The sequence below is a fragment of the Rasamsonia byssochlamydoides genome (assembly GCF_041956645.1).
Source record: "Rasamsonia byssochlamydoides strain NRRL 3658 unplaced genomic scaffold VTN77scaffold_3, whole genome shotgun sequence".
Taxonomy (NCBI): Eukaryota; Fungi; Ascomycota; class Eurotiomycetes; order Eurotiales; family Trichocomaceae; genus Rasamsonia; species Rasamsonia byssochlamydoides.
In genome coordinates, this window is record NW_027192386.1 from 312,143 (window position 1) to 334,034 (window position 21,892).

Genomic DNA, 21,892 nt, shown 5'->3' on the forward strand with positions numbered 1-21,892 from the left:
GATCCATATCAATACGGAGTATTAATTTAATAATTATCGGGATTCTAATCTGCCAATAAAAAAATAAAAATCCGAGATCTGATCAATCGCCCAGTCGCGCGATCGGGACCCAGCCTGTTAGCCTGTTACTTTTAATATTACTCCGTACTCGTACTCGTACGGAGTAATTAGTACGGAATACTTCTAATTAAAGCTTCCACCTAAGGGACTCCGTACGAACACTGGTAAGAACTGATCAGACTTGGCGCTCTGTTAGGCTGCTGGCTGTTCGCTTCGGTAGGACGATCCTGCTTACCTTCTAGAAGACTAAACAGGCTCCACTCTCCACGCACTCGATCGCCCCGCTTTATACCGGTGTACATGTTGGTTGGCCGAACAGGGAGGAAAGTACAGAGTCTCTCCCAGTTCCTTACCTGTACGAATACTTGTATGCACCTAATGTACATACCTAGGCAGGTACCTAGGTACCTGGTAAAGGTCATCGGAAAGAGGGAATGGCTTGACCTCTTTCCTTTTGGTCGCAGGTCGCTCTTCCCATTTTTTCTCGGGCATCCCTGCCTGCCTGCCTACCTGGGTAGGTCGCTAGTGCGTTCCCGGTGGGGGTCTGCTGGGAAGGCGGGTGGGGATTGGTGGGCAGCGTGCAGAACTATGAGGCCATCAGCGCATCCGCTGCAACGGACCAATCCGCGTGTCGGGCCCCCCCTCGGGTGGGCGTGTTCAGTGTAACGTGTGACGCAGGATGGTGTATTACGACTAACGATTAACGGGTCTAGGGCGTCTCCAGGGCTGCATGCTCGTAATCCCCTTGGCTGACCTTGGCTGGCTGCTGCCGCCTCCAGACTCTCTCGCCCTCCCGCCAACCAGATCAGCCTGCAACGCCCGACCCGCCCCCTCGACCTTCTGGAAGGCCAGCAGAACACTCGTTTCCCCCTCTCTCTTTGTCCTATGGCAGACGCCTCTCGTTCGCTATCATCTCCTGCTCGCCCGCTCGTTCCCGTCATACCGTTTACTCGTCTCGTCCGATCGCTGCATGCTAAGCCTTACGCTCCCTCGCTCTCCTAACTTCGAACCCGGCTGTTGGCCCTTTCATCTCTACATCCACATCCCATTTTCCCAATTCCCCCTTCTCTCCGGTCTGTCTTCGAATCTGCTTCCTCTTTGATCATTCTTTCACCTCTACTCGTGACTTCCTCCTCCAACAGGCTCCCAATTCGCCCGATTGGCCTTCTCCTCGACTGCCGCGTGCCCTCCTCTCGCACACGCTCCATCTTCAGAGCAGCAAAGACTGTAGTCATCGAAGCGGTAACAGCCCGATTGGAACCTTCTGCGACTCTCGTGTCGCTCGCACTCTGACTCTTTCGCGCGGATACGGTCTCGACATGCCCGCCATGGAGCCCTGAGCATCGATTCCTTTCCCGCTGTGTCCCTTCGTCACCTGTCACCTGGTGCGCAGGCTATCGTGATTTCTAGGCCGATCCTGGATGTCGTGCGCAGGCATTCATTCCTCGAGGCATTTTGCTGGCGACGCAGGCGACGTTGGTGTTACGGTCCGGGTGACCGTGGGCTCGCGGCCACCCGACAGACATTGACTTGAACTTCGAATACCGTTGTCCTCAGGACCATTCGATCGGTCCCTCTACTCGATATATATACCATCTGAAACGAACGTCGTCTCTCCCTTCTCCTACCTGTTCCTCCGCAGCGGTGCCTCCTTTTCCCGTTTCTAGAAATATCGCTTTATGACCACGATCACGACCTGTCCGTCCGTGTCGGTCTTGGTTGTGGTTGGATCTCAAAACTGGCGATTCTTTGGGTGTGGTCTTTGATTATGGCCCGCCCTGACGACAGTTACGCGGTCTATATAGACGACCGCGTCAAGACTGAAAGATGGGTGCACCGCGACTCCGCAGATGGGTTTACCGCCGATGAACCCGTGGCGTTGCAGACAACTGTGGAATTGTTGCTCGAGGTGTGCAAGCAGAGTAAGTTTGACTTCCTTTTATGGAAAGACTCCAAAGATATTCCCTAACATCTCTCAGTTTATCTATGTCACTCAGGCAAATCGTTTGCAGCCGCAATAGCCGAGTTAAACGAACAAAGCGCGACCAATTGCACTCCCATTTTTGCCTTCTTCGATGTCGAATCTAGCAGGGAGTCTGTCTCATTTCCCCGTCGCCAAAGCCGCGAGTCGACCACCGGATTGGGACTCTCCTCAGCCAGCCCCATTTCTCGCGGATTTACCTTCTCGTCAGAGTCTGAGGATTCGTATGGAATTCAACTGCTGGCTCTGTTGTCATCTGACCTCCAACTACAAGAGGGCCCCAAGTTCATCGTCCCTGTCGCCATTCTGCGTCCATCAGACCCGTCCGCCATCGTCTCATTTGTTGAAGAAAGCGAATTCCGCCCATTCCCGCCCGAGAATGGTCGCAACGGCTTGCCAGAGCAGAGTCTGTGTGCACGCTGTCTGGATGCTGGCGCGGTGGACATCCTGATCCAGCCGTTGACTAGAAGCAGGGTGCAAGCGCTTCTGGTGCACGCCTATCGCGTTCGCAAAGCGGCGCAGAAGGAGATTTCCCGCTTTATGTCCGTCAAGAAAACGAGGAAGCGTTCGTGGGTTGGGGTTGACGATGAACAACCATATGCCTACCTAAGAGAAGCGATGTATGCGCCGTCCTCGTTGGGAGGGAACTCCATTTTATTTTTCTTCTTCGCTGGGCAGACGTGCTGACAATCCGTTCAGGGTCTCGAAGCTGATGAAGTCGATCTGCAACCCGGAAGATATGATTGATGAATTTCAAGATCGGTGAGCAACTCCTCCGAACCGCACTGACCTTGTCCTTGCTGACGATCGTGGTTAGACTGTATATTCTCGATGAGCGAAAGCGTCTGGTGGAGCGTAAAATCGGTGACTGGGATTTCTCCGCTCACGACTTTTCCGACGATGAACTCGTCTATGCCGCATACAAGATGCTGGAGCATGCCTTGAAAATGCCCGAGTTGGAGTATTTTCACCTGACGGAGGGTATGATCGTTCCTACTCGAACGTCGAACCGTCGAACTAACTAACATGCCTCTTCCTGATAGGAGAGCTACGGACATTTTTGCTGGCCAGTCGTGCGGCGTACAATTCCTTCGTCCTTTATCATAACTTTCGCCATGCTGTCGACGTACTGCAGTCGGTGTTCAGCATCTTGCTCCACGTCGGTGCTCTACCACCTTACCCCTCGTCCTCTCCTCTACCTCCAATCTCCAAGTCGCCCATCGCATCTTTACTCACCCCATTCGAAGTTCTGGTCCTTCTAATCTCAGCTATCGGCCACGACGTCGGCCATCCCGGTGTGAACAACGTGTTTTTGGTCAAACTGAATGCACCGCTGGCCCAGCTTTACAACGACAACTCCGTCCTGGAAGCCTTTCATTGCGCGGCGTTTTCCCAGATCCTTCGTCGTCATTGGCCAGCTGCTTTTAGGTCTACCAGTCTTCGCAAGCTTCTCATCAGCACCATCTTAGCCACGGACATGGGAGTACATTTCGAATACATGAGTCGCATGGCAGAGTTGCAGAAGAAGTATCATGAAGATGGAAACGTCGAGAGCTGGAATCCACAGGACTTGGAAACACAGAGGGCACTGGTTTGCGGGTTGCTCATAAAGTGTGCTGATATCAGCAACGTGGTTCGTACACCCTCTTCCTCTGGCTTAGTTATTAAGTCAGTCTGCCTGTGTTGCTAACCTTTTTCAGGCCCGGCCATGGCAAATCGCCGAAAAATGGACCAATATCCTCCAAAAGGAATTCGCCAACCAAGGTGAGATGGAAAAGGAGGTTGGAATGGAGACCGCTCTTTTTGGCGGACCGCCAGAACTCGGTAACATTCTCAAGCTGGCCACTGGTCAAATCAGCTTTATGTCCATCTTCGCCCTGCCCCTCTTCGAGGGCGTCGCCGATCTCCTTCCGCAGATGTCTTTCGCCGTTCAGCAGATACAATCGAATCGGACGATCTGGCAGGATCTAGCCGATCGGGAGCGGAGGAAGTCCTTGCTTCCTCAGTCGGAGTCCGATGTTGCGCGTTCTCCCCGGTCTGTAAGCCCTGCGAGAGCTCGAGAAGAGCCGCAGGTTGATGGCGCTGGTGACCGGCCGGTCTCCTCTGATACAAATGTCCAAATCACTTTGGACAAGCCTCCTGATTCTCCAGATGCCCCGTCTCCTTCAGCCCGAAAACGGATTGCGGACAGTCAAGGGGATTTGTCGATCACAACTGTTTCGGGTTTCAAGGCTCCGCGCCAGAGGTCTAGTGACGCTGTGGACCAACTGCCACGGATCACTTCTGTCCCTGATATGAGATTCCATGCTCCTGAATCGGACGTTTCACTGACGACAGGCTGTGAGACTCGGCACAACCGCAAATCGTACTCCTCAGGCCATGCTTCCCTGCCGTCCTCTTCGCATGGCGTGGGCAGGGACACTAGGACACAGAGCGCAAGCACCTGTACGAATACCGTCACGACGCCCGTCTCTCCTGCCACCAATGCCACCAGTTTCGTCACGGTTGATAGCGGCGATGAGAGAGATCCTCCTGTGTATGGACTCAGCACTACTGACTTGGATACTATGGAATACGAGACTCATTCCCGTCCCCATTCACGTCCTCATTCCCGTCCAACTTCTTCGGGTCTGTACGCTGTGATGGATCGTCAGCGGTACGAAGCCTCGAACAAAAACCCCTACTTCCATCAGCGGTCACATGTTCCTCATCGTATCGAGGATTTCGGGAAGCACCACCATGTCATGACGGCAATAGTTGGCCACGGTATCCACAGCCGAGGATCGTCTCCTGTCGACGATGAATGCCCGAACCCCGCGAATGGTGTCCGATTTGACCCTCAGCCGACGTCTATACCGAAAGCTGTGCCGAAACGGAAAAAAAGTCGCATACGTTTGGCCTTCTGGAGACGAAAAGAGCCTCATTTCCAACAACGGCGCCTGAGCGGTGAAATCTAGCAATCGATTTCTCTTGCATCATTCGGACGGTATCTTTTCTTTTCTCAATGGGAGGCTTTCTGTCATAGGCGTTCGGAGAGGGCAAAACAAAAATAGAGGCAATGGGCATGGCATGGCGTTCTCGCGGCATCATCGGTCCATGGACAGGGTTTGGCGAATGGCATTTTCAAATGCGGGTTTTCTTGACGACTTCTTTCACGATGTCATGTCGGAGCTTACGCAACCTTTTCATTTTGCCGTCTGGTTGAGCGTTCGTTACAATCTCGATTTGCATGATGCTGCAACATCTCCACGCTCTTTCCATCTCCTTTCTTTGGTTGTCTGCGAATTTGGACGAAGCTCCATTCATGACATTGATGGTTGTCAAACAGAAAAAAAAAACATTCTTTTTTTCCCCCCTTTCTTTTTTCTTGGTGGAAATTATTCGGGTCTACCTCGGCTCTGGCGATGAGGGGACATGCATTTACATTTCCATGGAGTGGTTGTTCTTGGGTGAACGCCGTCCTGGTCGTTTGGTCTTCTCTGTTGTCACTTTGCACGATGGGACATGGATGGAAACATGGTCGATACCGGGGGGAAGCACACTAACCGGGGGTATATATTAGGCGTCATGGGCGTTTTCTTTCTTTCTTTCTTTCTTTCTTTTTTTCTTTTCATTTTTTTTTCTGTGTTATTAAATATTGCGGTCATCTATTTTGATCTGGGAGGTCGGCCGGGGGGGAGCTGTGGGCTGTGGGATGTGGCAGTGGGGATTGATTGGGTTGGCATCTTCGCATCATCTCGCTTTCGTTTTCTTTTCTTTTCTTCCAAAAACTAACTTGTATACGTCCCGACCTTGTCGATTTTTTTTCCTTGTTGTTTTTTGTCACCATCTTGATTGATTGACCTTCTTCTCCTGTGTATTCTGTTAGCTAGGTTTCTATTTTCATATTCTGGGAATGAATGTAAATAGTTCCGGAATGGTGACGGAATGCGGCATTGTCGAGAGAACTTCAATTTCTACTTCCTGCCTTCTTATTTAAGACTGTCGATAATAATGAAATAGGTAGGTATGGGGTCGTCGTCGAGTAGACAGGGCTTGATTCCTGATTTTTTTTAAGACGAAACTGGTTGTGTGTGTAGCTGTCACGAGCATCTTTGAACATCTGATACGATAGGTCTGGCGCTTTACTTTCATTAATAGAAAAATAAAAAACGAGCGTGACCTATTTCAACGCAGAGATCATATACCTATATACAGCCACAAGTTCCCACTCCCCTAATCAATTTTTCTTCTTCTTCTTCTTCTTCTTCTCCTTTAGAACATAATTATCCGATATATAATCTCCAGAGGAGGAGAAGGAGGAGGCAAATTCCCCAACCTCATCCATCCATCCACACGTACTGTAGGCTTCTCTAAGTCTAGTCTGAGGCATTTACACACCCCAGACCCAGACATACCTATGATAGACGCTGAATCGATCCTCTCTCTTACTCACTTCAAGTTGACTCTCACTCACTCGCTTAGCATGTTCCTTACTTACCTTACGAGCTGAGCTTCCTTCCCTCCCCTTCCCTTTCTGAGCTGCGGAAGAGACAACACGTTCTTGTTGTGCTCGCCACTCAGTTAGCGATAGGAGAGGGGATTGTTGATGTAAGGTTGGGTTTTTGTTTTCTGATGCCATTTTTTCCCCCTCTCTTAGATTACACAGTTTTGACGATTGTTGATCTGATTTCATTTCAGATGATCAGGAAGGATGGACGACCTTTTTTTTCCCCCACTTAGTCGTAGATAATGAAAGTTGTAAATTGTCGTCCTCAATAGATTTTTTATCAAATGTTACTGGTGTATGATATATAAATGGAGATAATTAGCCATGGCTAACTTGTCAAGAGAAGGACTAGACTAGACTTTGAGTGAGGATGAACTAGACGTGAGGAGGCGAGGAGGGAGTCACTACCAAAGGTTTTATCGTCTGACCGTCAAGCAACCTATGTATGTCACAGTTCAGTAGATTAACTTACCAAGAAAAAAAAACCCAACTTCTAACACTCTGGAGAATCAGGAACCAGCAGCTTCAAGCTTAAACAGCATTACTATTACTAGGTCATGAAAACCGTAAATGAAAGGTAGAAAACCTTAAATAGTAAAGGCATTATTAGTTTCTATTTCAAGAGACAAACTTCTACTTCATATACATATATATATAGGTACGGAGTCATCTACGATAAACAGGTCTTGTTTTCATTCGTCTATGGATATCTGGTATGTCATCTTCATTTTCCGCACCTGGACGCTTCACCGGATGCCGTGCAAAGATCTCCTCCTGCTCAGACTCCAACCACAGCTTCTCCCGAGGGATACCTTCCGTCTCTCTAAAGGCTTCCTCGATACGATTGAAGCGCTGTTTGCATTGCCGGAGTTGCGTGACGAACTTTTCCTCATCATCCGCATCTAAGCCGTGTGGGAGCCAGAATCCAAGATGATTCTGTGTTGGGTCGACACTATTACCATCTGATTGCAGGGGTGGACCTTCGCGGTCATGCGGATTCTGACTGATGACCACGTTTGGATATTAGGTCTTGAAGTCTTGCAGGTCTTTCGCGTTGCACTCGCCCAGGAATCCGCTGATACGGATCGTCTCGAAGAGCTTGTCGAGGTCGCCGCCAGCGCTGCTTCGTACGATCATTGTGGCGAGCCTGGCACGTTAAATTAATAGGAGCAGGTAGGCTTAAACTTACCAAGAAACAAGCGACTTCTAACCTACAAATCAGGCACCAGCAGCTTAAACATTACTAGGTTGAAACCCATAAATAGTCATAAATAGTAAGGTAGTAAGGTATATTACAACTACTATACAGCAACAATATTTCTATTTTATTGGCAATCCTCACACGTCTTCTGCTTCCCTTCATTCTTTTCTTCTCTCTCTCCGGAAGCTCCCATCCCCGCTGGCGTATTCACGTCTGTTGCCACGGTCCTCGCTGGTGTCGTATTTGCGTTGGCGGCTGTAGTAGCAGCAGCAGCAGGCGCCGATTCTGCGCCTTTGTTTTCTTTGCCCAGAGCACGATCGACATGCCCCAGATCTCGAGACGGGTCGACAATGTTGCGCACGAGAGACTTGAGTTGTTTGACTTCTGTTTGGCGTAAGCGGGTAAACTATTCAGCTTACGAAGCCATATACAGTACGAGAGTGACAGATAGAAGGATGATTGCCGAGAAAGAAACGGAGACAGAAACATACCGGGAAATCCACCATGCGTCTTGCGATCCCAGAGGAGAGTCTCCTGCGTCGAGAGGCTATCCTGGGATAGGTGGAAGATGGTCACAGTGAAGACGCCACCTGTGGTCGGGATCAGAGACACTTCTCCAAGGCTCGTATTGAAGGTGGAGAGAAGTTCCTGGGCGAACTGTGAAAGAATAGAGTGAGTGATCCGTATAGGAACAATCAGGTTGAAACGGAACCGTAGAGAAGGCGAATGACGTTTGGTTTGTTCTTCGTAATTCGCAACTTTCATTTCCAGGTACATAATAAAACAGCCTTCTCAAAAAAAAATTGAAAAAAAAGGGGGGTCGATCCAAAACTCGCAGATGACCATCCCATCAACGAGTTGCTTAACTGGCGCGGGGCTAGAGCGCAAAGAACGATCAAATTTAAGACGAAAACAGAAATGAGAAAGACAAAGAAAAAAATGAAAAACACAACAAAGAACATTGTTTATTTTCACCTACATATGCCGCCCTAAGCATCCACTTGCACTGCGTGCAGTACTTGATCATGATCCGGGGCAGATAGACATGCGACGATTCGGACGAGGTTCCCGCTTGCTGCCTGCGCTCTGTGGGAGTCTGCTGTTCGATAGGTGGCATTGGCTCTGTCATCTTGCCGACTGTCTATGGAGTTTGATCTCAGGTACTGACTGCTAAGAAATATCGCTGCGATGGCACTGACTCAGGTGTGTTCCGTTGCGGAGGCGATGATGTATGTGATGATGCTAGGAATCTACTAGCGCACCTTATCAGATCCGCCAGGTTAAGCTTGTCCATTTCTTGGCTGGACGTCGACATCAACCCACCATTGGCCTTCCAGATCAGAAATCAAGCTATCGAAATTCTCTTCCATGAATACATGTCGCCATTAATATTAAAATCAATCTACCTAATCTCTACTCCGCAGGGTGAGTGCCTGATGCGAACCTCTTATATAAGACAGACACGTGATCGTCCTCCTCCCACCCGGCATCCCACTCGGCTCATTGCTTCTACATACAATACAGGATTTTGACAAGAGAATTCGTCATTCTCTGCACTTTTTTTCCTCTAATATGAATTCATGGGAGGCGAATCAACTCCTCAATGGACCCGGCTGCAGAGCAACACGACTCGCGGCGTTTCAAGTGCCTGCATCCTGGATGCGGTGCAAGTTACAGACGCAAAGAGCACTTGGCTCGTCATGCTGTCCGGCATTCGCGGAGTCGAGTCTTCGTCTGCAGCTCCTGTGGAGTTAGTTTTGATCGGAGGTGAGTGGACTCTCACCTTGTTCGCAACATGACGTGTATTGCAAAGATCCCGCCCAATGTGGTAGAATATGCTGCAGATCTGTATGAGCAAGCAGAACTATATCCACATTTCTTCTGTCATCTTTTATCATTTAGGAGTTTAATGGTGCTCTTGATAAATGCAATGCAGTATTCCTTTCTGGTATTGCAGCTGATCGTTCGCAGCGACACTCTGCGACGGCACACAAAAATCCACTCCAAAGCCGCTGAACCCATCCCCCGAGCATCCAGAGCCTGTAATCGATGCCATGCCCAAAAGTCAAGGTGTGACGGGAACTTTCCATGTGGAGTGTGCTCAAAGAAAGGTGTTTCCTGTTCATTTGATCGGCAACGGCATCAAAAGAGACGTCAGAACTACCCAGACGGTTGCGTCAATCGGGCACACCTCGATCATTCAGACGATGACAATGCAGCTCCAAATAAACGCATCTGTTTTGGCAACAGCGAAGAACAGGAGTCCGCCCCATCATCTCTGTCGGATCAGTCAGAGTACAGCGTGAGAAAGGCTCTTCTTGAACAAGAAGCCCGAATTCAAGACGAAGCCATACGCTCGGCAGAGCAGGCTTCAAACCCGCCTCGACTCGACGAGATCAACCTGGATATGACCACCTGGTCCATCGACACCGACTACTATGTGGACTTATACTTTGACCATTTCCATCCCCAATGGCCCTTCTTGTTTCGGCAGCCGTTTCGCGCCAAGCACGAACCCCCTGTCCTCGTGCTGGCAACAGTCATGATCGGCTTGTGGATCACTGGGGAGGCGCGTTTGCAGAAGCTAGCATGGGAGATTCACGCCCGATTACATGCCGTGCTCGAGGCGCAAATGGTTGTTGAGCCTGAAGAATCGCAGAGAAGTCGATACTAACAATGCTGGGTAGACAACATGGGATAAATCGGATAAATCACGTCTTGATGACCAAGAATCGCCATCAAACCCGACGACAAAGACAAGTGATAATGCCCGTTGGCCCTTGGCGACATACCAGGCCATCCTCCTCTTCACCATCTTCGCCCTTGTAGCCCACAGACCAGAGACCTGTGTACACGGCGACGACGACAGCGACGGCAGTACTCATGATGATGATTCGGACGTCCTCCTCCGAGTACAGCCGATCTTCTCACGCCTCGTGCGAACCTGTCGTGCGCAGGGCTTACTCTACTACCCCGCGATGCTGTCCCAAGGCCGTCGCCCCGAAAATCCCATCATCTACGCATGGACGCTTCTGGAAGAAATGAAACGCTTTGCTCTGACCTTGTACAAGGTGAACGTGCTTTTCTCACGGCTTGTCGGTGACGATCATCATCATAATGATAATGGTAATGAGAAGCTCGAGCTCCTCTCCCTCTCCGACCTACAATTCCCCCTCCCGGAGAACGGGTACCTATGGAGCGCGCATCCGATCCGCGAATGGTTCCGTCGACGAGAGTTGCAGCTACGAGACCCGGTAGTAAGAATAACAAAGAGACGTGACGTTGATCCTCCTACTCCTGCTCCTCCTGTGAGGTATACTCGGGACGAAGAGCCCTGGATCTGCGACATTTTTGGACAGGCGGATATGAAATCGAAGGCAGAGCGCCGACGGGCATGGATGCGGCTGGGTCCGTGGCTGGGGTTCCTTGCTGGGATGGATCCGGGGTGATAGATAGAGATAGAGACAGATTTACGTTGTATTTGTCTATATGATACGATATAATGATATGATAATACCCCAGTATAGCTATAGCGATAGCGATATGATTCAAGACACGATATTTTATCGTATCATCTCATCCAAGTTATTATATCAATACCAGTCGCGAGATGAAATACAATTTCAAGGAATCACGGGCCATTCGTTGAACTCAGTGGTTGTGTTGACTCCGAGTCAGAGAAAAAAAATATTCTCCCTCAGTAACCAGGGACAATGACTGACCACGCCACGACTCTATTGAATCGACAATATCTTCCTCTAAGTTCGAGATACACGGCAGCTATCTGGTACCAGGCTATCAGGATACATGGAGTTGGAGTTGAATAGCAAGGCAGCAAGTCAACAGGTCAATGGATATCCGTTTCTTTTGGCTATTATTCTTTACAACACGACGCTCAAAAGTATCAGTATCAGTATCAGCATCAGTATCAGCCGTACCATGCCGGACGAACGATCCTCCAACACAACACAACACACGAGACGATCAAAAAAGGGTTAAAAAGGGTAAATAAAAAAAAGGGGGGATAAAAAAAATCTATTTTACACAGAAAAGAAAAACGGACATCACATGTCAACCTCGCAACCTTTTCACAACAGACTGACTTGCGTTGTCACTTTTTGTGTTTGTTTGTGTGTAGCATCCATTAACCCGGGGGCGGTATTTTCTCGCTTTTCTGTCAAGTCAAGCCGATCAGGGGGGGGCAACAGTAAAACGCTGAGAACAAAGGAAATAATAATTTGTGGAACCGGTTCTTGAAAGAAGGGAGAACGAAAAAGAAAGCGGCATAGGGGAATAAGAGGGGGAAAAGAATATATGAAAAAAGAAAGCCAAGTCGAACCAGAACATTCTCGTGTGATACCGGAACACAAGGATCAAGACGACGTTCCCATCGCCGTCCCCTCATCGAGGTAAGGATTCATTCGCTCGTCGGTGGCAGCTTGTTCTGAAATCCCACGGAGATCCAGCACACATTGGTCTGTCACTTGGGCCACCACCAGTGCCTTATATGTTTTGGTCCGTCATTATTAAATTTTAGGCGCGAGCTTGGTCGGATGCTCAATGGTCGCGACGAGAGAAGAGTAGTAACGGAGAAAAAAAGGTCGAATAAGTTGTAACCGAGATCGTTGCACAAAGGGGTATGGAAAAAGGGGACGAGAAACGACAATTAGGCCAACAAAAAAGACAGCAATATGAAACCCAAAGGACTCCAAGTCCATCATCGCATTGTGGACAAGACGTCGAAGGTCATCAAGGCCATTACATGACGGTGCAGCAGCCGCCGGATTGCTGAGGCGCATAGGGGTCTTCCCGCTTGTCAACCTTGGAGGATCGTCAGCATCTGATGACGTCTAAAGTGCAGGCGACGGCAGCATACCTGGCCCCATACGGACGGCACCATGAAGTCACGGGTGTTGTTACAGTAGTTTATGAGTCTGGTGGAGATGAAGAGATCGTCAGTCGATATGTTGTTTGCAGTAGTCAATTGGTTGAGGTGGAGAGAGAAACAACGCGACGGTAAGGGGGTGTGCACTCAACGCGGGAACACTCACGATAGAGCAGCCTCTGACACCTTCACACGAGGACGATCCAGATCCTCCTTCAGACGACTGTTGAGCTCCGTCAGACGGCGGTACTTGAGGTCCGCCATGCTCTGTTTCTTGCTCTTCGCATCCCCCCCGGAGCGGACTTCGTACGCGGGCATGGTGTCGGTGTCGGTGCCGTTGAACCAGGCAATTAAAATTACTCAATCAATTCAATTGGGGGAATTAAGACGCGACGGTCCTCGATGTGCGCCGGGCTCCTGATCGTAGGTCTCCGCCGTGGAAGAAGACAAAGAAGGGAGCAGAAGAAAGAAAGCAAGAGAGTGCCAGACGGGAGGATGGATGGATGGAGAGCAAAGGAGTGACGAAGATGGACGATTTGGCTTGGGGGGCGAGGGAGGAAGAAACGGGGCTCTCGGGGGGTTCAGAAGGGGGAGCAGGCAAATGGCCCAGGCGTCTGGGACTCGACCAGCAAATTCCCGGCTGGGGGTTGGGGCCCACGGCGGCGGCTTTTAGTTAGCGTTGCAACTTGCCAGAAGCCCCTGGCCGTTGGTCTAGCGTCTTGGTCTGCGCGCAGCCGGTTGCGCACAGGAAAAATGTGCTTCCTGGAGAGGCTCCGTACGGAGTAGGAGTATTCTGCCTTCGTAAATATAGCTGCAGTTAATGAATTCGATAGAAGACTGAGCCATGCGGTTAGAGTCGACTGGATGGGTCACCCTTCGCCGCAGCCGCATCGGTGTTCCCGGAGGCAGGCGAATCACGTGGACGACAGGCTAACGAGGCACGTGAGCTGAAGGATCTAGCAGTTCCCTATTACACCGTAGATGCAGAGGACTGCTTCGACTACTGTACTACTATCAGTTAAAATACAACAACCTTCATAGCCGGCTCTCTACTTTCGTTGATCCAGTAGAAGCTACCTATGTATTCCTATTTTGTAAAAAACAAAAATTTATAAGCGAAACGACTGCGTAGACTAGTTAAAAAAAAGCTGGACTTGAAGGGAATCGAACCCTTGACCTTCCGCAATTTCAATGCAAAGCGGACGCTCTACCCCTAAGCCACAAGCCCTAAGCCACCTTTCTTTTATGAAGTCGCACAATTTCGATTCATAAAGGACGGCAGTTGTTGAGTACTCCGCCGAATTTCCTTTCCAGGTAATAAGTCAGCTTAAAGTAGAAGATATAGATCCTAAGTCTAAGGTTATTACTATAGTGGAGCAGATGAATAAAATTCCTCTAGGGTTGGTGTTCGCCAGAGATTGAATGCGAGGACATCCAAACTGTCCTCCGTAATAGGCTCCTTGTCTTCGTGCGGATTTGTGAAACAGATGAAGGTCAAGTCAATAAGATAGCTACAGAGTATTCTAGTCAGAGTTCCGTTGGATTACAGTAGGGCCACGAGTAAGAACAGATGCTTACAGCTTGTCATTTTTTTGTCATATCGGAGGAAGTCAGGGTGTTGCTCTGACAAAGCTTTCCGTTCTGTCGCATATGCCTGGGAAGGGCTTAGTCAGTTCTACTTGCTCAAGTATGTAGGTCAGCTGAGTTCTGATGCTCTTCAGCTGCTCATCGTTGAGGTTCACCAATTTATCGCCAGGCACTCGGGATGTCACCAGAAAGTCAACGAAGCGATTGGGGTATGGCATGGAGGGGTATTGACGTGACTGGAAGCAATCTCCCGGTTTCTTTCTTCGTCTTCAATACCAAAACTTTTTGGATTAAGTCTACATATATAGGGATGATTGTTAGCAAATTTTCACCTGGAATTAAACAGATATAGATGCGTGTTCGAACAGAAAACAACATACTCGTATCGGGTCTTGAGCATGATTGGTCTGTCCTCTTCTACATAGCGTGCCAGAGTCAGAACCTGCCAGAGTCCCATCCTACGATCAAGGGCCTCAGTGAGCTGTTTCTCGATCTCAATTGTCTTTCCGTGAAGTCTGACTTTCCTGCCGGTCCAGTCATAACTCCAGACTGGGTATGACATATTGCCAAGGACCGGGTTTTAGGCGCCTCAAGTGTGTAGATATGATGGTATTGATGATAGCAAACTTCGCGTGCTTCTGTAGTAATTGTTCAATTGACAGCTGTACTCGACGATGTTGTCAGCGTGAAGTTGATTTGATGAAGATCTCACTCGGCCTAAAATTCGATTAAAATGCCGGTTGAGCAGAGGCGCAGAGGTGTTGTTGGCAAAGGCCACCTTAAATAGTTGGATCACATTCACTGTCTAGGTAGGTGCAATGAATTACATAATTCATGGTTAAAGTATGAGAAAGGATTTTTGAGTTGATATGGAGGACGATCCCTTTTAGTTAGCCTTATGGAAATTTTTACTCCTGCTAAACCCTGGGATTCCATTGTTAGCAGGGCTAGCATAAGTGACATATAACAGTGGTATTCACGAAGGCTCTCTTACTAACACATCGATTGCCTGTTCGATACGTTAGGTAGGACGGAGTACGGACTACGGAGTACCAACTTCCAACGTGAGCGCGGGAGAGTCACGTGACTGGCCCTCCCCTCATCGCTTATGCGGCCGGAGTGGGCTCGGTGCAAACAGTCGCGCCAGTGAGATTTTCGCCCGGTACCTTGATTCTCGCACAACGACGCAACTCATCCAACAATTTGCGTCTGGAAGGTCCCTCGACGACCCTCACGCGGCAGCATCCCCAGGACGCTCCTTTGCATTAGTTCTGCTGCCCGCTTTTTTTCCGAGAGGACCTCGCCGTCGTTTGAGTGCCTCGTAAATTTCGCCTTCTGTCGCCTTCGCAACAAAAAGATCTGACACGGCCCAAGGGGCAAATCGCCCACCATGCCTCCTCCACCCCATATTAAACCCGAAAATGTCCTCAAGGTAGGCCCTCCTGTACTGGAAGAAAACTTGTTTGGTTTCGCGATCATCTACTAACGTCTGCTTTTCTGTAGAGGGCTCAAGAACTCATCTCAGTGGGCCAGGCTCCCGCCGCCCTGACCGTCCTTCACGAACATGTCATTTCCAAACGGACTCGCAGCAGTCCCATCGCATCCCTCGAGCCGGTGATGATGCTCTTCGTTGAACTGTGCGTGGATTTGCGAAAGGGAAAGGCCGCCAAGGATGGTCTGTATCAGTACAAGAACATTGCTCAGAACACCAACGTGGGAACTATCGAGGTAAGCGCATGATGGGTCCTCTTTCTGGATTTGCGCGAATAAAAAGAAAGAGTCTAACGGAGTCTTCTGTATAGACGGTTCTCAAGCATTTCATCGAACTCGCAGAGCAAAAGGTTACCGAGGCTCAAGCCAAGGCCGATGAGATCCAGTCGTCCCTCGAGTCGGTGGCGCCTTCGACCAACGTTGAGGATCTGGAAGCCAGCGAAACCCCCGAGACTATTCTCCTGGCCACCGTCTCTGGTGAGCAGTCGAAGGATCGCACCGATCGCGCCATCGTCACGCCCTGGTTGAAGTTTCTGTGGGAGACCTACCGGACCGTGCTCGAAATCCTGAAGAACAATGCCCGTCTTGAGGTTATGTACCAGACGACCGCGCTGCAAGCATTCCAGTTTTGCCTCAAGTACACCCGCAAGACGGAGTTCCGCCGACTGTGCGAGCTGCTCCGGAATCACGTCCAAAATGCTGCCAAGTACTCGGCTCAGATGCACGCCATCAACCTGAGCGACCCGGATACGCTTCAGCGCCACCTGGACACGCGTTTCCAGCAACTGAACGTCGCCGTGGAGTTGGAGCTGTGGCAGGAGGCTTTCCGCAGCGTGGAGGACATTCACACGCTTCTGAGCCTCAGCAAGCGGCCCGCGAAGAACATCATGATGGCCAACTACTATGAGAAGTTGGCTCGGATATTCCTCGTGAGCGAAAACTACCTCTTCCATGCCGCAGCGTGGAACCGCTTCTACAATCTCCTCCGTCAGTCGGCCGCCACTCTTGCGGCTGGTCAGGGTTCGAAGAAGGACAACCCCTCCGTCACGGAGGCGGACATGACCAAGGCGGCATCTTTCGTGCTGCTGTCAGCCCTTTCCATTCCGGTCATCAGCACCTCGCGGTCCCGGGGTGCCTTGGTCGACGTGGATGAGGTCCGCAAGAACAAGAACGCTCGGCTCACCAACCTACTGGGTATGGCTCAGCCACCTACTCGGGCCGGTCTCTTCAAGGATGCCCTGAACAAGGGTCTGCTCAAGCGCGCGCGCCCGGAGATCCGCGACCTCTACAACATCTTGGAGGTCGATTTCCATCCGTTGTCGATCTGCAAGAAGATCACTCCCATCCTCAAGCAGATCGGCGCCGATCCCGAGATGGAGAAGTATGTCGTTCCCTTGCAGCAAGTCATTTTGACCCGCCTGTTCCAGCAGCTGTCTCAAGTGTACGAGTCCGTCGAGCTCAAGTTTGTCTACGAACTCGCCCAGTTCCCCGATCCATTCCAGGTCTCGCAGTCGGATATCGAGAAATTCATCATGAACGGCTGCAAGAAAGGTGACTTGGCCATCCGTGTTGACCATGTCGCTGGTGTCCTGACCTTTGACTCGGATATCTTCTCCTCCGCCAAGGCGTTGCACCCCGGCAGTGCCGCGGGATCCGCGGAGAGCGACGTCGGTTCTGTCCAGCGCTTGCAGAGCACGCCGGCCGAAATCGCTCGCTCTCAGCTCACGCGCCTGGCCAAGACTCTTCACATCACCTGCCTGTATGTTGACCCGTCCTACACGGAGGCACGACTCCAGGCCAAACAGCTCGCACACGCCCGGGCCAAGGAGGGCGCTGCCAAGGAGCATGAGGAGACTCTGGCTCGCCGGATCATCATCGAGAAGAAGAAGGAGGCTGCTACGGAGTCTCTTCAGCGGAAGCAGCGTGAGGAGGAGACGCGGAAGCGCATTCGCACTCAGCAGCTTCAGGAAGCTGAGAAGCAGCGGTTGCTCGATGAACATCGGGAGCGGGAGAAGAAGAGGATCAAGGATGAGCAGGACCGCATCCGCCAACAGGAGCTGAAGAAGCAGCTCGAGGAGCTCAAGAGCGGCGTCAAGGGCCTTGACGTTAGCGAAATCGATCTCGAGGAGCTTGACACCAACCGCCTTCGTGCTCTCAAACTGGCCCAACTGGAGAAAGAGAAGAACGAGCTCAACGACCGGATCCGCATCACGGCCAAGCGTATTGACCACTTGGAACGAGCATTCCGCCGTGAGGAACTCAAACATATTCCGGAAGACTACGAGCGACAAAAGAAGCACGACCTGGAGATGTACGAGCGCCAGAAGGAAGCCATTCTGAAGGAGGCTCAACGGAAACACAAGGAAGACGTTGCACTGAAGCATCGTCTGAGCCGTCTGGTGCCATACTTCAATGAATTCCGCAAGCAAGTGACAGAAAAACGTCATGAAGAGTTCGAGAAACGCCGCAAGGCAGCTGAGAGAGAGTTTGAAGCCAAGAAAAGACAGCGAATCAAGGAAGTTCAGGAGCGGAAACGCCGCGAGAGGTTGGAACGGGAGGCCGAGGAACGGCGGAGGAGGGAAGAAGAAGAGCGCCTTCGCCGCGAAGAAGAGGAACGAAAAGCAAGGGAGGAAGAGCAGAGACGGAAACTCGCAGAAGAGAAGGCTCGGCGCGAGGAAGAGAGAAGGTTGGTTTCAGTACAGCCCACTACAGTATTATTATACATGCTAATCTCTCCCGCAGAAAACTCGACGAAATTGCCGCCAAGCAGAAGCAGCGAGAAGAGGAAGCAGAGGCTCGCCGTGCTGCTCGAAAAGCCGGTCTCAACGTTCCCCCACCGAGTGCGGAACCCGCTGCTCGTCCCGAAGAACGCATGGCACCCCGTCTCAATCTCGCACCACGCCCTAGTTCTGGACCCAGCTGGAGAGAGCGTCTGGCCGCCAAGGAGGCTGCTGCTGCTGCCGCTGCTGCTTCCGCCCCGGCCGAGCCACCCAAGGAAGAGACTACGCTTCCTCGCAAGCCTGGTGGTTATGTACCTCCTCATCAGCGCCAGGCCGCAGCTGCTGCTGCTGGTGGCGCTCCTGGTCGGGATGCCTCTCCGGCGAACGGCGCTACTACCGAGCGTTATGTTCCTCCTAGCCTTCGCGCAGCTCAACAACAACCGCCTAGCAGAGTTCCATCTTCGTCCGGCGCTGCTGCTGCTCCTGCTCCTGCCCCTGCTCCAGCTGCTGCTAGCAAACCCGAGGAGCCGAAACCAAGCGGACAGAAGTGGGTGCCACGGTGGAAGCAGCAGCAACAGCAGCAGCAGGGATAGTTTCGTTCGGCGAGGCTGTGGATATGATGTGGTTGTGATGTGCAAACGTGTCTGTCTGTCATAAGCTTGAATTCATTCTTGGGGCTGGGGCTGAGGGTACTACTACTATGACCGCTTGTCACGTTTTTACCTACCTGTCATGTTTTCTTCTTCTGTTAATTTTTTTTTTCTTTTTCAAAAAATTCCATTCTCCTTTCTATTATTCCTCTTCTTCCTCATTTTTGCATATCAGACAACCCGACCTTCTTCTTGATTGTTACTTAACATGAGAAATGAGAGAAGATGAGAAGATAGGAAAGAAAGAAAGAAAGAAATTGTGACATATGTCGAATGGAAAGAAAAAAGGACTTCAAGGGTTTTTATCACATCTCATCTCATCTCATCTTAACTGGTTCGACATCTGATGAACGACAATGTCTTGTCTATCTCGATGTAGTGTGGTGTGGTGTGGTGTAGGGTAGTGTAGTGTAGTGCAGTAAGTGGTACAGTATGTATGTACATGTACAGTACAGAGTACAGTGCAATCATAAACAGACGAACAGATAGATATATGTATGCGTCTTATCTTTTCTCTTCTCAACTCAACTCATCTGATGTCCACGTTCATACTACATTCATTATGAATGACAACTGCAAAAAGATAGACAGACAGACACATAGAAACGGGAGTAACAAACAAGTAAGGAAGGGGAAAGGGGTAAAAAGGCTAGAGCAAGATGAAGTAATATGGATATCTATGTAGTGTATCTATATGGATTCTGTGCTGTGTGTACTCAATTGAACATAGTAGTGTATAATCATGGTATCGCAACTTTGGTCTACATAGAAACCAAGAAGAATTGAAGAATAATAATGAAATCGGTCTGTGAAAGGAAGAAACACTCTACATTAAAAAAGACAAAAACATTAAAAATGGACATGCAAATCTATTATTGTTCACGTCCGATCGATCACGCAGCCGCCAGTTCTCCGCTGCCTCCTCCTGCTGGTGCAGCTGAACCAAACAGCTTTTTCCTCCACTCGCAGCAGACGGCCTCGAACCCGCTGACCACCTCTCCACACACCCGACCTGCTTCCCGCTCCCGTAGTCTTCGATCCCATTGTCCTTTCTCGATCCAGCGATGGCCCTCTTCGCGGTCTTCGTCTTCGCGCCTCAACTCGGCAACGAGCTCTCGCGCGGACCGGAGTCGTCGTGACGCAGTCGACGTCAGCTGTCGTGATTCGTGCAGGGTGTCGCTTAGAGATCGGAGGGTGAGGGCTAGGTCGGAGGTCTGATTAAGGAGGGACTGCAGGGCCATGAGCGGGTTATTTGCTGCGCTATTCTGGGAAGACGTCGAAGAAGAGGACACCGGCCTTGACGAGCCTTGCTGTGGTACTTGCGCGGATTGTGGGAAGGGGAAAGGCAGGTTTGGTAGGAGTCCTTCGTCAATCAGTGGGATAAGAGAGTCGATGGCCTCAGTCGAGAGAAGAGGGAAGTGGGAGAAAAGGAGAGGGTGGATCAGGGTCTGCAACGCGCGCGTCTGGTGCGTGAGATGCGACGTGATCGAGGTGTGAGCAGTAATAAGCCTGATGTTAGAAACTACTTAGCAAAAGCATACCCAAATATAATGTCTGAGATATGATGGAAGTGCTCTTACCTAGTGGCACCGTTTTCGATTCCACTCTGCCCACCCAGGTCCCGGAGACTTTCAATCAACCGCTTGATGACCTGATCGTTTGAACCACCAGTCTCCCCCGTGCCTCGGCGGACGAGGCTCTCGATTCCCGCCATGCGCGCTTCCAAACCCGGGGAAATGTCCCCCGGGTCTTCAAAGTCGGAGTCATTACCGTAGTCCGAGCCGTCGTATTGAGACTCTGTTCGTCGGTGCCGGTTCTGCCCATGCCGTGTCCTTTGCTTCGGCAGCTGGAGTGTGTTATGATGCTCTGGAGAGAGCTCGCCATGTGGGGTGCCCGTATCTTGTGTGGATTCGCCATATGACTCGTCATCGTCGACAGCACCCATCTGGGGATGATTGTTTTCTAACCCAGATGCATCTTCGTACCCTTCTTCATCCGCCCACGCATCCGCCAGTTCGTCTGCGAGACTGCCCAGACCGCCGCCGGAATCCACCGCCCCGATGTAGTCTTCCGACATTCGATGGTCTCCATTCATCCCCTGGGAATTTTGCGGTCGAGGGGTTTGAGGTGATTGCGGCGTGTGCGGGGAATGGAAAGAGTTCTGGTCAAAGCCATTCGTGAAGGACAGGTCGAGGCTCGAGGGCCGGCGGTGCCTGGGAGAAGACCCTGGGGACGACGGTATCGACATGTCGGACGTAGCTGGTCACCAGTGGGTCCTTGCTTTGAATGCAGGAAGACAATCAATCTCGCAGCAGCGTGTGACGAAGTGATCGATACGGTTTATTGTCGAAACATGTGTCGTGTCCGAGACGGGATGAGCAACAGGGACCCAGTTATGTGTTGCTGTCAACTATTCTCGCCGGTTGTAAACAACGCCACAGCTAATTATTGTGAAGGAATGGCCTGGTCGGCCCGTGCATGAGAGGAAAACGTGTCTCGCGTCCCTGACAGGAGCTCAGTCGTGATCAGCTTGTTGAAGTTGAGACCTGAAACGTCGGTGGCCCGTTCTCCCCGTGACTGCCGAAGCCCGTCGCTCTCCCTCCCCACATTGCATCTCGACAGGACCGCCTAAGCATTATCTTACTGAATAAAAATACTCTTTCGGGTATAACAGCCATTGATTGGAATGCCATAAACAAACAGTGTTCCTTTTTTGTCCATCGCGTGCTCTCTACAGGAATTACATATTGTTGCTCCATTTCATTTCCGCTTGCGGCAGACAAGGCAGCCCACGAAGCTGCCCACTGCGCTTGGGCAGGACATCATCC

At 50.7% G+C, this 21,892-nt stretch overlaps 9 protein-coding genes and 1 non-coding gene across 10 annotated transcripts; 4 read left to right on the forward strand and 6 right to left on the reverse strand.

Moving 5' to 3' along the window:
- Positions 1–1,828: 1,828 nt before the first annotated feature.
- Positions 1,829–4,998, forward strand: VTN77DRAFT_4178 (uncharacterized protein; the record flags this gene model as incomplete). The annotated part of the gene is made up of 6 exons (XM_069420208.1): positions 1,829–1,982; positions 2,040–2,661; positions 2,741–2,803; positions 2,859–3,022; positions 3,085–3,674; positions 3,742–4,998. The coding sequence occupies 6 exons, from the start codon at positions 1,829–1,831 to the stop codon at positions 4,996–4,998; spliced, it is 2,850 nt and encodes a 949-aa protein (XP_069281849.1).
- A 2,025-nt stretch (positions 4,999–7,023) lies between these two features.
- Positions 7,024–7,667, reverse strand: VTN77DRAFT_4179 (uncharacterized protein; the record flags this gene model as incomplete). Its single annotated transcript, XM_069420209.1, has 3 exons — positions 7,024–7,031; positions 7,268–7,533; positions 7,591–7,667. The coding sequence occupies 3 exons, from the start codon at positions 7,665–7,667 to the stop codon at positions 7,024–7,026; spliced, it is 351 nt and encodes a 116-aa protein (XP_069281850.1).
- Positions 7,668–7,855: 188 nt separating this feature from the next.
- On the reverse strand, positions 7,856–8,860 carry VTN77DRAFT_4180 (uncharacterized protein; the record flags this gene model as incomplete). Its single annotated transcript, XM_069420211.1, has 3 exons — positions 7,856–8,115; positions 8,223–8,388; positions 8,711–8,860. The coding sequence occupies 3 exons, from the start codon at positions 8,858–8,860 to the stop codon at positions 7,856–7,858; spliced, it is 576 nt and encodes a 191-aa protein (XP_069281851.1).
- A 571-nt stretch (positions 8,861–9,431) lies between these two features.
- VTN77DRAFT_4181 (uncharacterized protein) lies at positions 9,432–10,037 on the forward strand (the record flags this gene model as incomplete). The annotated part of the gene is made up of 2 exons (XM_069420212.1): positions 9,432–9,498; positions 9,703–10,037. 2 exons carry the CDS (start codon positions 9,432–9,434, stop codon positions 10,035–10,037), a joined length of 402 nt encoding a protein of 133 aa, XP_069281852.1.
- Positions 10,038–10,709: 672 nt separating this feature from the next.
- VTN77DRAFT_4182 (uncharacterized protein) lies at positions 10,710–11,180 on the forward strand (the record flags this gene model as incomplete). The annotated part of the gene is made up of 1 exon (XM_069420213.1): positions 10,710–11,180. The coding sequence occupies one exon, from the start codon at positions 10,710–10,712 to the stop codon at positions 11,178–11,180; it is 471 nt and encodes a 156-aa protein (XP_069281853.1).
- A 1,309-nt stretch (positions 11,181–12,489) lies between these two features.
- Positions 12,490–12,934, reverse strand: VTN77DRAFT_4183 (uncharacterized protein; the record flags this gene model as incomplete). Its single annotated transcript, XM_069420214.1, has 3 exons — positions 12,490–12,552; positions 12,608–12,665; positions 12,783–12,934. 3 exons carry the CDS (start codon positions 12,932–12,934, stop codon positions 12,490–12,492), a joined length of 273 nt encoding a protein of 90 aa, XP_069281854.1.
- An 831-nt stretch (positions 12,935–13,765) lies between these two features.
- Positions 13,766–13,844, reverse strand: VTN77DRAFT_t16. The gene has a single exon. It is a non-coding gene; the product is annotated as a tRNA-Ala (tRNA).
- A 540-nt stretch (positions 13,845–14,384) lies between these two features.
- Positions 14,385–14,743, reverse strand: VTN77DRAFT_4184 (uncharacterized protein; the record flags this gene model as incomplete). The annotated part of the gene is made up of 3 exons (XM_069420215.1): positions 14,385–14,499; positions 14,584–14,661; positions 14,724–14,743. The coding sequence occupies 3 exons, from the start codon at positions 14,741–14,743 to the stop codon at positions 14,385–14,387; spliced, it is 213 nt and encodes a 70-aa protein (XP_069281855.1).
- Positions 14,744–15,593: 850 nt separating this feature from the next.
- On the forward strand, positions 15,594–19,007 carry VTN77DRAFT_4185 (uncharacterized protein; the record flags this gene model as incomplete). The annotated part of the gene is made up of 4 exons (XM_069420216.1): positions 15,594–15,635; positions 15,707–15,931; positions 16,006–18,380; positions 18,437–19,007. 4 exons carry the CDS (start codon positions 15,594–15,596, stop codon positions 19,005–19,007), a joined length of 3,213 nt encoding a protein of 1,070 aa, XP_069281856.1.
- A 950-nt stretch (positions 19,008–19,957) lies between these two features.
- VTN77DRAFT_4186 (uncharacterized protein) lies at positions 19,958–21,312 on the reverse strand (the record flags this gene model as incomplete). Its single annotated transcript, XM_069420217.1, has 2 exons — positions 19,958–20,573; positions 20,645–21,312. The coding sequence occupies 2 exons, from the start codon at positions 21,310–21,312 to the stop codon at positions 19,958–19,960; spliced, it is 1,284 nt and encodes a 427-aa protein (XP_069281857.1).
- Positions 21,313–21,892: the final 580 nt, after the last annotated feature.